Source organism: Nyctibius grandis, chromosome 3, assembly GCF_013368605.1.
Source record: "Nyctibius grandis isolate bNycGra1 chromosome 3, bNycGra1.pri, whole genome shotgun sequence".
Classification (NCBI taxonomy): domain Eukaryota; kingdom Metazoa; phylum Chordata; class Aves; order Nyctibiiformes; family Nyctibiidae; genus Nyctibius; species Nyctibius grandis.
The window spans coordinates 67,076,030-67,088,635 of record NC_090660.1 but is presented as its reverse complement, the minus strand read 5'-3'; the positions used below and the strand labels follow the sequence as shown (position 1 = coordinate 67,088,635).

Below are 12,606 nucleotides of genomic sequence, written 5' to 3'. Positions count from 1 at the left end.
CTACACCAGCTCTGGGGCCCTTGATCTCCCCATCAGGGAAGAGCCCTGTGCATACTTCAGTGGAACTGCTCCCAGCCACGTGAAACACCCAGATACGAGTTCCCTTTGCCTTTGATTTTCCATGTTAACCATAGTCTGAGCTCCTGTTTCTTGTGAAATGATGGAAGGCCTTAACTTCACAGTTCTTGCAAATATTTGTCTTCTGGTATGAACAGAACGTAAGTTGTTTGTGATGTTGCCCTGATCTGAGCCTTCGCAGCACTCTGTGGTATTGCAGTGCAGACCACATCCAACCACCCCACTATCTCTCTTCCTTGCTTCAGTGAATGGGTTTGACTTTTCTGAGACCCCTTGTCTTTCCTCACTAGCCTCTTCAAGTAAAATAGGAAAAAAGGAAAAAAAAAAAAAGACATCTAGCTAGGATTTTGTATCTGTTCAAAAGAGAAAGATGAGAGGTTCATCTCTTGTCTTTTCACTGAAGCTCATGGTACTTGATGGAGGTTTTTTTGCCTTTTTAAAAACCCCAATTTCTAGAGATATCTTCACATAACAATCTCAGTAAAAATCTTTCTAGTCCTCCACCCTGCCACAAAAAAGTCTGAAAAAGTTTCAGGTTGCACCTTAGTTAGTCCAGAAAAATAGAAAGCTGGTAGAACACTATTATCTTCTATGCTCACAATTCTTCAAGGCCAAATTGGGGAATACAGAGTAGCAGTGCTGCCACACACCCTCTTTTCACCATACCATACCAGTGACACAAGTGTAAATGCTTTGAAGTTCATCGTCTCTCTCTGAAATCAGTTTTTTTCTCATCCTTCTAGTAAAGAGCTAATTTCACAGAGTATTTTATTGAAGGATAATGAAACATACTCCCTTTTCCTCATTCTCACCACCTTAAGCTCTTTCCTACACCAGAGGTACTCAAAATTTTCATCCTCACAACAGTGTATTCAGTGCTTTATGAAAATGGGCTCTTAGTGTAGCCTCCTTAATATCTCATCCTGAGTCCACTGGGCAGGAGGACCTGACCTACACCTATCAGTTTTGCAGTTGTATCTTGGTTGATTGCTAGAATCTGTCTGTACAAGGACAAGAGGACCATGGTACAGACCTCCTTGGATGAGCACTTAGCCTCTAAGGTGGCATGCTGGGGAGCCTCCACTTTGGGAACAGAAGCTGTATAGGATTACCTTTTGTCAAGCATGTGCCCCATGCTTAAATAGTCCCCTGAAAACACTAACATTTCCCTAAAGAAGATGAAGCGATTATCCCCTATAGATCACTGTCTAAAATGTCTAATACTGCAGTTTTTCTACTGCCATAAATGCATTCACCAAGTGATTAAAAAAAAGCAAAAGAAAGCAACTGTCACTAACACGCTGGTAACATTTTTATAAATGTGCTATAATTTGTTCGAAGGGAGAATACAGACTGGATTCCTCTGTGCTCAGCCATTTAAGATTTTCCTTATATTTTGGGCTCCTTGCTGAACTAACTGATCTACCTAAAGCAATAGCTTTGGAGGGTCAGGGTGGTAAAGGTGCCATACACAACACCCTACTTTGCACGTGTTGGCTTCCTGAAAAGTCAGGCCAGCAAACGAAGGTGACACCGCCACTGGGGAAGGAGCAGAGGGAGAAGGGTTGCTGCTGGGATACTGGAAGGGGGCTGGCTGTTCCTCCCAATAGCAATAACTCCCATCAGCAGGTCTAGTCCTTTCTCTTCCTGTGATCAGATTAAACCTTCCTATGACAGAATTTTTTGACTAATAAACTTTTGTCCACAGTGCTAAGGAGTCTGGATCCAGCTCTGGTGGCAAGCACCTGTGCCATACATGGCAAAGAAGGAAAGGGCTGCGGAGAAATTCTGCTCATAGCTGGGAGAAGAGTGTGCATGTAAAGTACATAAAGCACATATAGCCAACAATCCAACAGTCTCCAGTACTCACTGTATGGTAAAGCCCTCTCTTCACTTTTCTGGAACAATTGCCTAGCAATATTAAATACAGCACTGCAGAGAATAATTTGGTTTATTTCTGGTAAGGAAATTAAGGGACATAATTTTCTATTTGTAAAGGGAATTGTGTTTCAAGAATACTTAAAAAAAATAAAATGCTATTAATTCATAAGCAAATGAAAGAATAGCTAGCATCAAAATACTGAAAAAAGAAGCACTAGGGAACTGTACACCTTAATCATTGATAAGATGTGAATATTACACTGTGCTTTTATTGATCAAATGCACATGTAACTAGATCACAATTAATTTTAAATGTTGCAAGAATAAATTGTTGTAGGGCTTGAGGAACAAGTATGTTAGCTGTGGAACATAAGTACAATGAATTTAAAGAAACTCATTCAAGAACTGTATCTTAAGAAAATTCAATTACAAGAATTTTCATTCAATTGAGGTCAAAATCTGTGGGGAAAATGTAAAAGCTGCTAGATTTAAAATGACAATTCAGAAGAAAATGGGTATTTCCAGAATAAAAAAACCTTTCAGTTCTATGTGAGTTCATGCTCCCAATTTAAAATGTAGTTCCTATTTACAGGGCAAACAGAAATGGCAGCTGTAACAGGATTCCTGTACATGTGGAATATACTTACTTCCAAGATTTTCCTAACTTTGTAATATTCTATGGTTCTCTTAACCTCTTTTTTTAAAGACCTCTCTCCTCTATTTTTTTTCCTGGCCTTTCATTTAAATGTGCTGTAAAAACAAACTTGAGACACATGAAGCTAACTGAAGTGATGTGACAGAGGTATGTAGGTATGCTAACCCACATCAGCTGAATCACATCTGGGAAGGAGGACTGATGATTTTTTCAGCACAAAGTGTTCATCACACTTATAATTACAACAAACTTCATATTTTTTTCCTTCTTTTCAGGATGCTGAAAGGGCTGGGGCCAACAAGAGAAATTTCCGTGGGTACAGCACTTAGGACAGCAACCCCAGCCTGAGGTCCAAGAAAGCCCTGGTGAGTGTCTGTGGAGAAGGTGGGAGAGAAAGGTGACTGCAGCACTGTCACAAGGGAGCTTACCTGGCTTCTCTGCACTGGGAGCACAAGAAAGGCACCAAAAATATGCCTGCGAGATGTGCACTGCAGACTCTTACCTTAAATTTGTTGAAAAGGTACAAAGGTGCCTAAATAAAAGTAGGGGTTCCACTTCTTCCAGCATCTCTTCCCTCAGTCAGGAAAAAAGACAAACAAAACCGAACTCATCAAAGTTGGTTTTGTTCTAGTAGTTGCAGCACTATTTGAAAGTTATTTGATTGCAAAGATGTACCAAAAAATACCTTCAAGCACTGCAATATCAGACCCAAGTTCATTCCAACCAATACTAAGCAATTAAATGCCAATGGTAAAATAACGTGGTGATTGTGTAGTAAAATAATCCGGTTATAGGTGAGCTTCATAGCCAGTGGAGAGGCAGATATTTCCAAAATCCTAGTCAGACTTTAAGTGGGTGACATGCCTTGTGGAAATGATCATAGAAGTAAGGAGTCATCATTATTTCCATTAAATAAACAGTTGAACATGGTGTTGGGAAATAACTTTACCATCCCAGGTTCTTCAAGTATTTTCTTGATCTCTCAGACTTGGCTCTCAATGGTATAAAACTCATACACTGTATGACTGAATGCAAAAGATTAGTTAAAAAATATTTATTTTCTATTTTTTTCTGTTATGTCTCATTACAAAAAGAAACAAAACAAAACATAAGATAGCATTTTATTAGTGGTACATTAATGAGCTTAAACAACTAGGTGACTTATATTTGTCACAAATACATATTACAAACAATCACAAAACCATAACTAAAAATTAAATAAATAATTTGAAGTTTTTCTTAAATTGTTAATATTTATAAAATATATAGCACTTTCTATTACATTTTTTCAGTCATTTTTATCCTTAACAAAGTAAAACTTATTACATATATTGTAAATATGCTAAAGGGATAAGAATAATTAAAAAATTAAAGTTCCTGGACGTATGAAATAGTAAATCAGTTGATGTTTATCAATTTATTATCATATATCCAGATTGTGCATATCCTGCAAAAATAGCCATTTCTTCAACTAATATACATATTTTTCTTTATATTACTATAAGATTAAGTTTTTAAATGTAAAGCTTCATGGATTTATGCTTCTGATTTATAGTTGTGCCTAATATGTAACTTCCATTAATATATACTGAATATTTTCCATTAGTATATACTAATATATACACACACACATACATACACACACACTATGCATTATATATTAGTATATACTGAATAATAAAAAAAATTCTATAATATATACTTGGGATTCTTGTGGAGAAATCTGTTGAAAGTGAAAGGCATGTATGCCATAGTGAAAACTGACTAGGGTATGCAAATAAAGCATTTAGTTTTACATTGTTCAATGTACTTTAATAGATTATGTAATGTAATGTACTGTAATAATATACAGAATCCAAACAGAAATTTCTTTTTATTCCAGTATTCCTATGCTTTTCTCTATGATTCCAACAGAATATGAACCACTATCTCTGCTAAACTTCTTGAAAATGGAGCCAAGCAAGTAGAAATGTGTTGACGTTACAGACCTTACAAACCCTCCAAGTCAGGAAAGCACTTAAGCTCAGATATGACTTTATTTGCTTTAACCTGAATGTTAATCACACAAGGACTGTTACTGGTACACGGATGCCTTTGCCATAATCCTTAATACTGTCCCGACTGCGTAACAGGTTTAGAGGCTCTGTTATGTAGCTGAGAGTACAGTTTTGCTGCCCGTCTGAGCAAAGGGGATGAGGGGACAGGGAAGTGTGCTTGAGGACCTCAGAGCAAATATTCAGGTGCGTATTTGCCATAGATAGGGAGAAAGATCCAGCAGGTATAGGGCTGACCAGCACGGGTTATCCTGCTTGTAGTCAATTCTATCCCAGTGTGGTGAGGGAAAAAGGTGATGCAGAATAACCTGCCCTAGTCACCCATCAGCCTTCGTCAGCTTCATTCTGCCCCTTGCTGCAGTGCAGCATCTCCCTTCAGGCACTAAGCTCTAGTGGGCTACCTCGTGAAGCTCAGCTTTCTAGGGTTCTTCAAGCACCCATGGTGCACGAGCAGCAGCCACTGCAGAGACAGAAACGGCTGGCAACAGAAGCTGGCAGCCTCGCTGTTAGCATCTCAGAGGGTTTTTTCCTCTGGACTCATTTCAGTTGGGCCACATGAGCTGCAAGCCCATCAGGACCTGGAACTCATATAGGTGTGATGCTCGTTTAGTTTCATCCTAAAAACCCAGTTTATGTGCTTAAAGACATGTCTGTGATATGAAGAATAGCACAGTGACTGGCAGCAGGCAGGAGCCTGGCTTCAAAAGGACATGACAATCCTGATAAAATGAAAACACTAACGTAGAAGCACCTCTGGCTCCTTAGAGAGACACATGCATGCACCTTCAGAGATCCTAAGCTACCTTCCTGCCTTGTATTTCCCTTTTGAGAGCCCCAAGTCCTACCTTAGGCATCTAAAATAGGTACTTAAATTTCAGGAGCTTGAGTGAGTCTCTCATGTTTCCTATCATGCAGAACCGGTCAGAGGTGTCCAAAGTACAGACTCATAACTGCCTGAGGTTGAATATTTAAAAATTAGCTTAAACTTTTTTTCAGACAGTACACTTTTTCAGAGACTGGACCCTGTAAGGAAATGGAAAGTGTAATACGAGGATTAGTGCTTGATATTAATAAAATTACATTTTCCAAAAAGTTTGTTGCAATTACCATTCCAGAATGAAAACTGGTCTTTCTTTTTGGCATAGGGAATACTTGAGGGTACTTAGTCAATATGTAGCAAAGCTGCTGAATTTCTAAGGGCAGCAACCATACATTCACAAGACCTTTAGCTTTTTTAATATTTTGTTTGATGTAAGAAACATCTTAAGGCATTGAATAAACCAAATCACATTTAAAGTTATAGGCTGTAGTATTGACAACTACCTACTCATGTTTAACCATCCACTTTGAGGTGTTCTGATAAAGTGTACATGCACAAAGTAAACAAATACATTGTTGTGGAATCAAGGACTAATTTGGAAAATAATATTTTTCATTATTCTCATGTCAAAGCATATTGATACTGTGTATTATTGGTTTGCATTCTTATGAATTCTAGTTTGAACAGAAAAACCTTCAAATTACAGCTTTAAAAAAATAACCCACCTACAACTAGTTTGTCTCCACAAACTTCTTGCTGAACTTAATCAACAAAATAAAATGGCCAACATTTAAAAATACCCTGATTTTTTTTTCAAAGGTGCCTTCATGCTACTGGAATGCAAAGCTCTCTTGAAAATCTGGAACTGTGTTTTTAAACAGATGTAAGAAATGAAATTTATTCATTCACTGATGAAATCCAGAATAACATGTATTCAAATTGGTAACATTTTCATAATAAAATTATGCTAACACTATAATCTAGTATATGGTTAGTTCTGTGAAGGTCAGATCATCTAAAATTTCCATCATAAAGCAAAGCAAATCAAACCAAATATATTTAGTTATACTTAAGAGTACATATTTTTGGTATACTATACAACATCACTTCAATAGGCACAGTACTATAAAGAATTTTTTTTTATTAAACTTATTTAAGAATATCGACATAGAAAGAACAAATTACATTTTATGCTATGGGTTCATTGGTTTGCTTTTTGTTAAAATATTTGCTTTCACTTGCATACAGATTTTTAGCAAAAGCTGATAGCTCATTATAATTGTGTTTTTTCATTATCACTGGGCTGTGTTGACTTAAAAAATACTTGTATTCATTATATGATACATGTGAAATGAGAAGCTGCAACATAACGCCTAGGTTTTGACATATGCATATGAAGTTCACTATGCTTTAAACAGGAATCTCCTGTAGATATTTAAATAAAAAATATAGCCATTTAATATGTCTGAAAATTATATTTTGCTATTTCAGGATTAGTTATAACACGGAGTTTAAAATTTCCCCTCTTTGGTTCAAGACTGAATTCCCAATCAACATCCTTGAAAAGGGCAAGCCTGGATGCAGAGTCACCTCTGAATATTCTGTGAGGTCAGTGCTCAAACACCTGCTGCATTTACAAACCAACACTGACCTGCAGTCAAGGCTATGGCATTTCATATTCTCACATCACTTTTATCTCCTCGAAAATAAAAGTATTGATTAAGTCCCACCAGTTTAGCTCTTTGAAACATAGGGGTTTAGAAAAACAACAAAAAAAATCAATTTACAGGCTAATGTTTGTCTCTTAAATGTTGTGTATTTAATGCCCAGTTACAAAAGTCTCATTGATGAATACAGCAGTTCTACAAACAGAATACTTGACCGAGATCTCCAGGATACCCTGGTGGAGTCCCAAAAGTTCGTGTTACTACCTCAGTTCTTCACAAGAAGCATTTTCTTAAAAATTTTTTGGGGGGTCTTTCATATCATGGAATCCCTTAATCTACAGCATTTTGCAGTGACATATTTTCTGCTGTTTTGGGTAAATGTTATATTCATTAAAGCACATTAAGCAGCGTCCCTTAAACAACTCTCAGTTTCAGTGGTACAACTGTGCACATAACATGAACAGTTGAAGGAAAAGCATTCAGCTGGCAGCTGATTAGTTTTAGATTCTGCTATTACCAGCAGAGCATTTACTGAGGTGTTAGCACATGCCAACACTGTGAAAGCTGAATCCACAGCAACGCACTAAAAGGAAGGAGATGATTTGGAAGAACAGAGGAGGAGGAACTGTCATTAACAGGTATCAGGCTTCTGTTTTCATCGTTGTCAGTGCTCTGTCAAAATTTGTGTTTCCAGTATATGCTTTCTTGACAAGGGCAGTGCCTGTGTTACCATCATTAAACCCCTTAGACTGTTGTAGCTTTGGATTCAAAATATCTAGGTTTGTACTCTCTCAGGAACAAACTCGAGGTCCCGTGGACAGCCATGGTAGTTTTATGTGCAATTCAGTGGCCAGGGTGTGACCCCCTTATTTAGGGACAATTCATATAAACAAACACATGACGATGACTATGAAAATGCTGGATTTTGATGATACTTAAAGCATTTAATATCCGGATTACGACATCATTCCATTGTATTTAGCATGGAAAATAAATGTGTAATGCTTGGAGGTGTACTAATAAGAAGTAAGCATGTACTGAAAGTCATTTGAAAGTGATAAAAGAGTCCCCAGAAGATATATTTTCAGATTTGGAACTAGTATCAAGTGAGATCAGCTACACTTCAAGGCAAGGATACTCTCACACACATAAATCCAAACACTTCCAACGCAAAGCAAAAAAACAGAGACATGATTTGACCCTACAATTTATTCATCTTTTGTGTCCCCCTTGCATTTTGAATTGTTCCCATTTTGAAAAAGCTTTCCTCTGGCTTCACTTTTGAAGTTTTAATTATCTTAATATGTAGAAGGGGATGTGACAGAATTAGTCTTTCAGCTAAACAAGGCAGATGGTTTCCATAACCCTTACATGCCATGTGCTTTTATAACAAGTCTAAGTGGAAGGAAAAAAAAAAAAAAAAAAAAGAAGTTTTGGTTTCAATATAATAAACAGAAACCCCACAAAGCACTATTTAAAATATTATGCACACACTGTAGCTGCACTGTTCTTCTTGTAGTTTTGTAGGTTCCTTTATCCTGTCTGGCTAAAAAAGTCACCTTTTCTGTTGTTGCAGGTACATCCCACACATGCTGCCACCATTTTTCCATCTTCACTATGTGTGTAATAGCACAAAATTAAATTATTTTGTGAAATTATATTTAAATAAAGTCATTATTTTTAAATTTACAACTCCCTCAGATTTCATTGCTAAATGATACTCTGGAACTAGTATGTGATCCATATTCTTAACATACAAAGACATTATGCATTCTGTCATCTATTCTTTACAGGTTATTTAATTTATTCCTGTGTTTTACTAACAACATTAAAAAAAAGAAATTATTAAGAATTTAAAGGGTCGACTCATTTTTCAAGCATAATGTAGGATGTCTATTTTGTTGAGAGCCTGAGTGGAACAGAGGTTCTAGTTATGATGTGAAATGAAGGTGAAATGTGGAATAAACATGGAAACAATGTATTAGGTGGATTGTCTTTGAAACAAATTCAACGGCTAAGTCTTGTGAACAAAGAGTATTAGATTTACAGAATTTAATTCTTGACCAAGAAAAGGGAGGATGTAAATAGCAGACGGGATATTTTATGCACTCGCACTTAATTTGTAATTAAAATTAAATTCACATCACATTATTTTTACTTAAAGAAGAGGGACTTACTCATGGAAAGGTATTTTGCTTTTTGTGGTTTGTGGTTGTTTTTTTTTTTTAATATATCAGTCCAATATGGCTATATCTTTGTTGTTATTGTTAGACTAAAAGAACAAAATAGAAAAAGTAGCATGACTCCATGTATGGACACAAGTATGGATTTACAACAGTGCTTAAAGTGCTTTCTTATTTGAGGAGATACTTACACAAATGCCTTTTCATGTTTATCTCCTTGTTACCATGTTCTACATGTTTGCTGCTTGCTCTTATGTTGTTTATAATATAATGATAGGGTATTAACTTGATACTCAGAGTTTAGCATATTGTCATAAAAACATCTGCAAACAGGAAAATGACAATTCTATTTGTGTATTATTACAGCAATTTGAAAATTTTATTAAATACTGAAGTGCTTCATTTTGTCATTTATTCATTTGCTTCCAGTGTTGCTTAAAGCACTAAGTACAAATAGATCATACTAAAAGCGTATCCATCCTATTCTGAGGTTTCAGCTAGGATTATTTACTGATGTCTTGCAGAACAGAGATGAATTTATGATCCCACGTGACCATTTATCTGCTGATGCTGCAAGATGTCTTGCCTCCAGGATTGGTTTCCACGTACATGGTTCACCAAAGGTCTACATCTTATGAATATTTATACATTGTTATGTCTTCTTGTTAAGTGGCAGTGCTGTAATGTGAGATGTCAAGTAGTATACTTTAATTTGCCAGTACCAGAAGTTGTGGGAGCAGTAGAAGCTGTGGCTTGACTGCCTACATACAAAGGGTCCAAACAAGCCACTTTGGCTGCAAAGAATGAGTGGATACAGTGAAGGACTGCAAACAGGTTGGAAAACTCCAGCTCCTGGAAGTGAAAACAAGAAGATTAAACATGAAACAAAAGAACACCTCACAAACATATACCCAGGAATGAACTGCTATTCAAATAGCAACAATTTTAATAGTTTGATGTAATTCTGTTAATGTGACTGACAATTCTCCATTATAGGGACTTACGACATTGGGCTATCTCCATTCAGTAAATAATTGTTTGGAGGCTAAGATGGACTAATGTTGAGTGCCTCCACAGAAATACGAGATCCTACTGGCTAAAGTGGATGGAAAGTGACAACATACAATATTTTTTTTTTTGCCTCAGGTGAATGCAAATCTGGAACTTTTGCAGATAGAAATTGAATGACTGCACCATAAGATTCTACACATCTCTGGACGACTACAGTATACCCAATGTATATACAGTATACAAGGACCAATAACATTGAGTTCCACATATGTTACATCACATCACCTCACACTGGCAGCTATTTTCTTACCTACGCTGATTGTTTAACCAAAAAAAAAAAAACAAAAGACACATTTTCAAAAAGTGCTACTATCACACAGTGATAGTCTGGAACTGTTTTCATTGAAAGGGTTACTGTTATTGGACTGAAAAATGGAACAGACTCCATGTTTTAAACTTACTAACAATATTAGACAAGGTCTTTCCTTTTCTACTTTAATTCTTTCATTTACATTTGTTTATAGCTCCTCAGCATGTGATTAAAGTAGCTGACACTCTTTTAGACACCACTACAGAGGAATTAAATAAAAACTACATTTTTTTACATATATAAATTTGCTCCTTTCTGTCTAATTGACTTTATCTGATTATTTTTTTTTAGGTTATCTTCAGTATGTGTTTTTGGAGCTGGGATTTAATCAATAAATATCTGTTGTATTTGAAAGCAAATACTGAGGTATTTGAATACATATACTTGTAGGGATGGTGGTGCAGAGTTGCCATCTTTCTGCTTTGATTCACTGCCTATACAGATTTCTTCATTGTAATATGAAGCCAGTAACAGATATCTGTGGTATATTCTATTTGTCTTTCTGTCCAGCACTGGTATTTTCAGGCTATGTAGTGACAAGGGGCTTGCTTTTTTGTTTAGAAGAATATTGATAATGTTGTAAATACAACAAAAATTGCTAAATCTCTCAAAATGACATTAACCTGCAATTTTCTGCCTCTTGAGATTTCCTGGAAGACATTGCTTCATGTAATTCATGGAGACGTTCATAAATCCCTCATGTGCAAGGGGGAACGACTGCCTGAAAGCAGACAGCTGCATGTGCATAGTGTCCAGTGATGTACTGAATGGGTGGAGCTTTGTTCAGCTCTCTTACAATCTGAGCAGATGTCCTTCAGACATGCTCAGAAATGAATTTGTAACATCCCATGAGCTTCTTTAAAACTCCCTAACTGCCAATTCTCAATAAAGAAGATAAAGTTTATGCCAAGTTTCATAAACCTGCCATCTGTGTCCATTTAAAAAAAAATCTGTTTAGAGACATTCTCATTTTTAAACACTGGGAGAAGGGCAATTTTATCACTATGCCAAAGGTTTTTTTCCTCCCTCAAATGGCAAAATAAGAAAATTTATCATAGATGGGAACACAATGGAAGTTCAAAGATGAGGAAACAAGGAATTATGGAAGCTTTTTGGAGCAAGTTCAGAGGAGGGCCACAAAGATGATCAGAGGGATGGAGCACCTCTCCTAAGAAGACAGGCTGAGAGAGTTGGGGTTGTTCAGCCTGGAGAAGAGAAGACTCCTGGGGACCTTCTAACAGCCTTTCAGTACCTGAAGGGGGCCTACAGGAAAGCTGGAGAGGGACTTTTTACAAGGGCATGTAGTGATAGGATGAGGGGTAATGGTTTTAAAATTAAAGAGGGTAGATTTACATTAGATCTTGGGAAGAAATTCTTTACTGTGAAGGTGGTGAGATACTGGAACAGGTTGCCCAGAGAAGTTGTGGATGCTCCCTCCCTGGAAGTGTTCAAGGCCAGGCTGGATGGTGCTTTGAGCAACCTGGTCTGTTGAGCCAGGCCTGCTGGCTGCAGATGGGGTACACCTGTCTCAAAGGGGGAAAAGGATCTATGCGGAGGAGTTAGCAGGGCTCATTGAAAGAGCTTTAAACTAGTATGGAAGAGGGGAGGGGATAAAACCAGGCTTGCTAGAGACAAGCCTGGGCTTAGCACACCAGTGTTTGAGGGACGGTGTGCTAGCAAGGTCCTTTGGTCTGTCAGCTCAGTGGTGGCAGGGGATGGAGACCCATGCGTCAACAGGAACGCAAGGGTTAGTGATGATTTAGAAACCACAGAAGTGCCCCAGAATGGACATACAGGAGTTAGGGGTTCTCTCCCCACAAAGATGGCAGGATCAATAGCCCAGATGAAGTGCATCTACACCAATGCGCGCAGCATGGGCAACAAACA

At 37.2% G+C, this 12,606-nt stretch overlaps 1 protein-coding gene across 1 annotated transcript in view; it reads right to left on the bottom strand.

Annotated features, from left to right (window-relative positions):
* Positions 1 to 9,927: 9,927 nt before the first annotated feature.
* Positions 9,928 to 12,606, bottom strand: part of SNTG1 (syntrophin gamma 1) — a 418,769-nt gene continuing 416,090 nt past the window's right edge. The window contains exon 20 of the mRNA XM_068396528.1: positions 9,928 to 10,190. Coding sequence (XP_068252629.1) covers positions 10,032 to 10,190 — 159 coding nt within the window. The 3' untranslated portion in view covers positions 9,928 to 10,031. The remainder of the gene's footprint in view (positions 10,191 to 12,606) is intronic.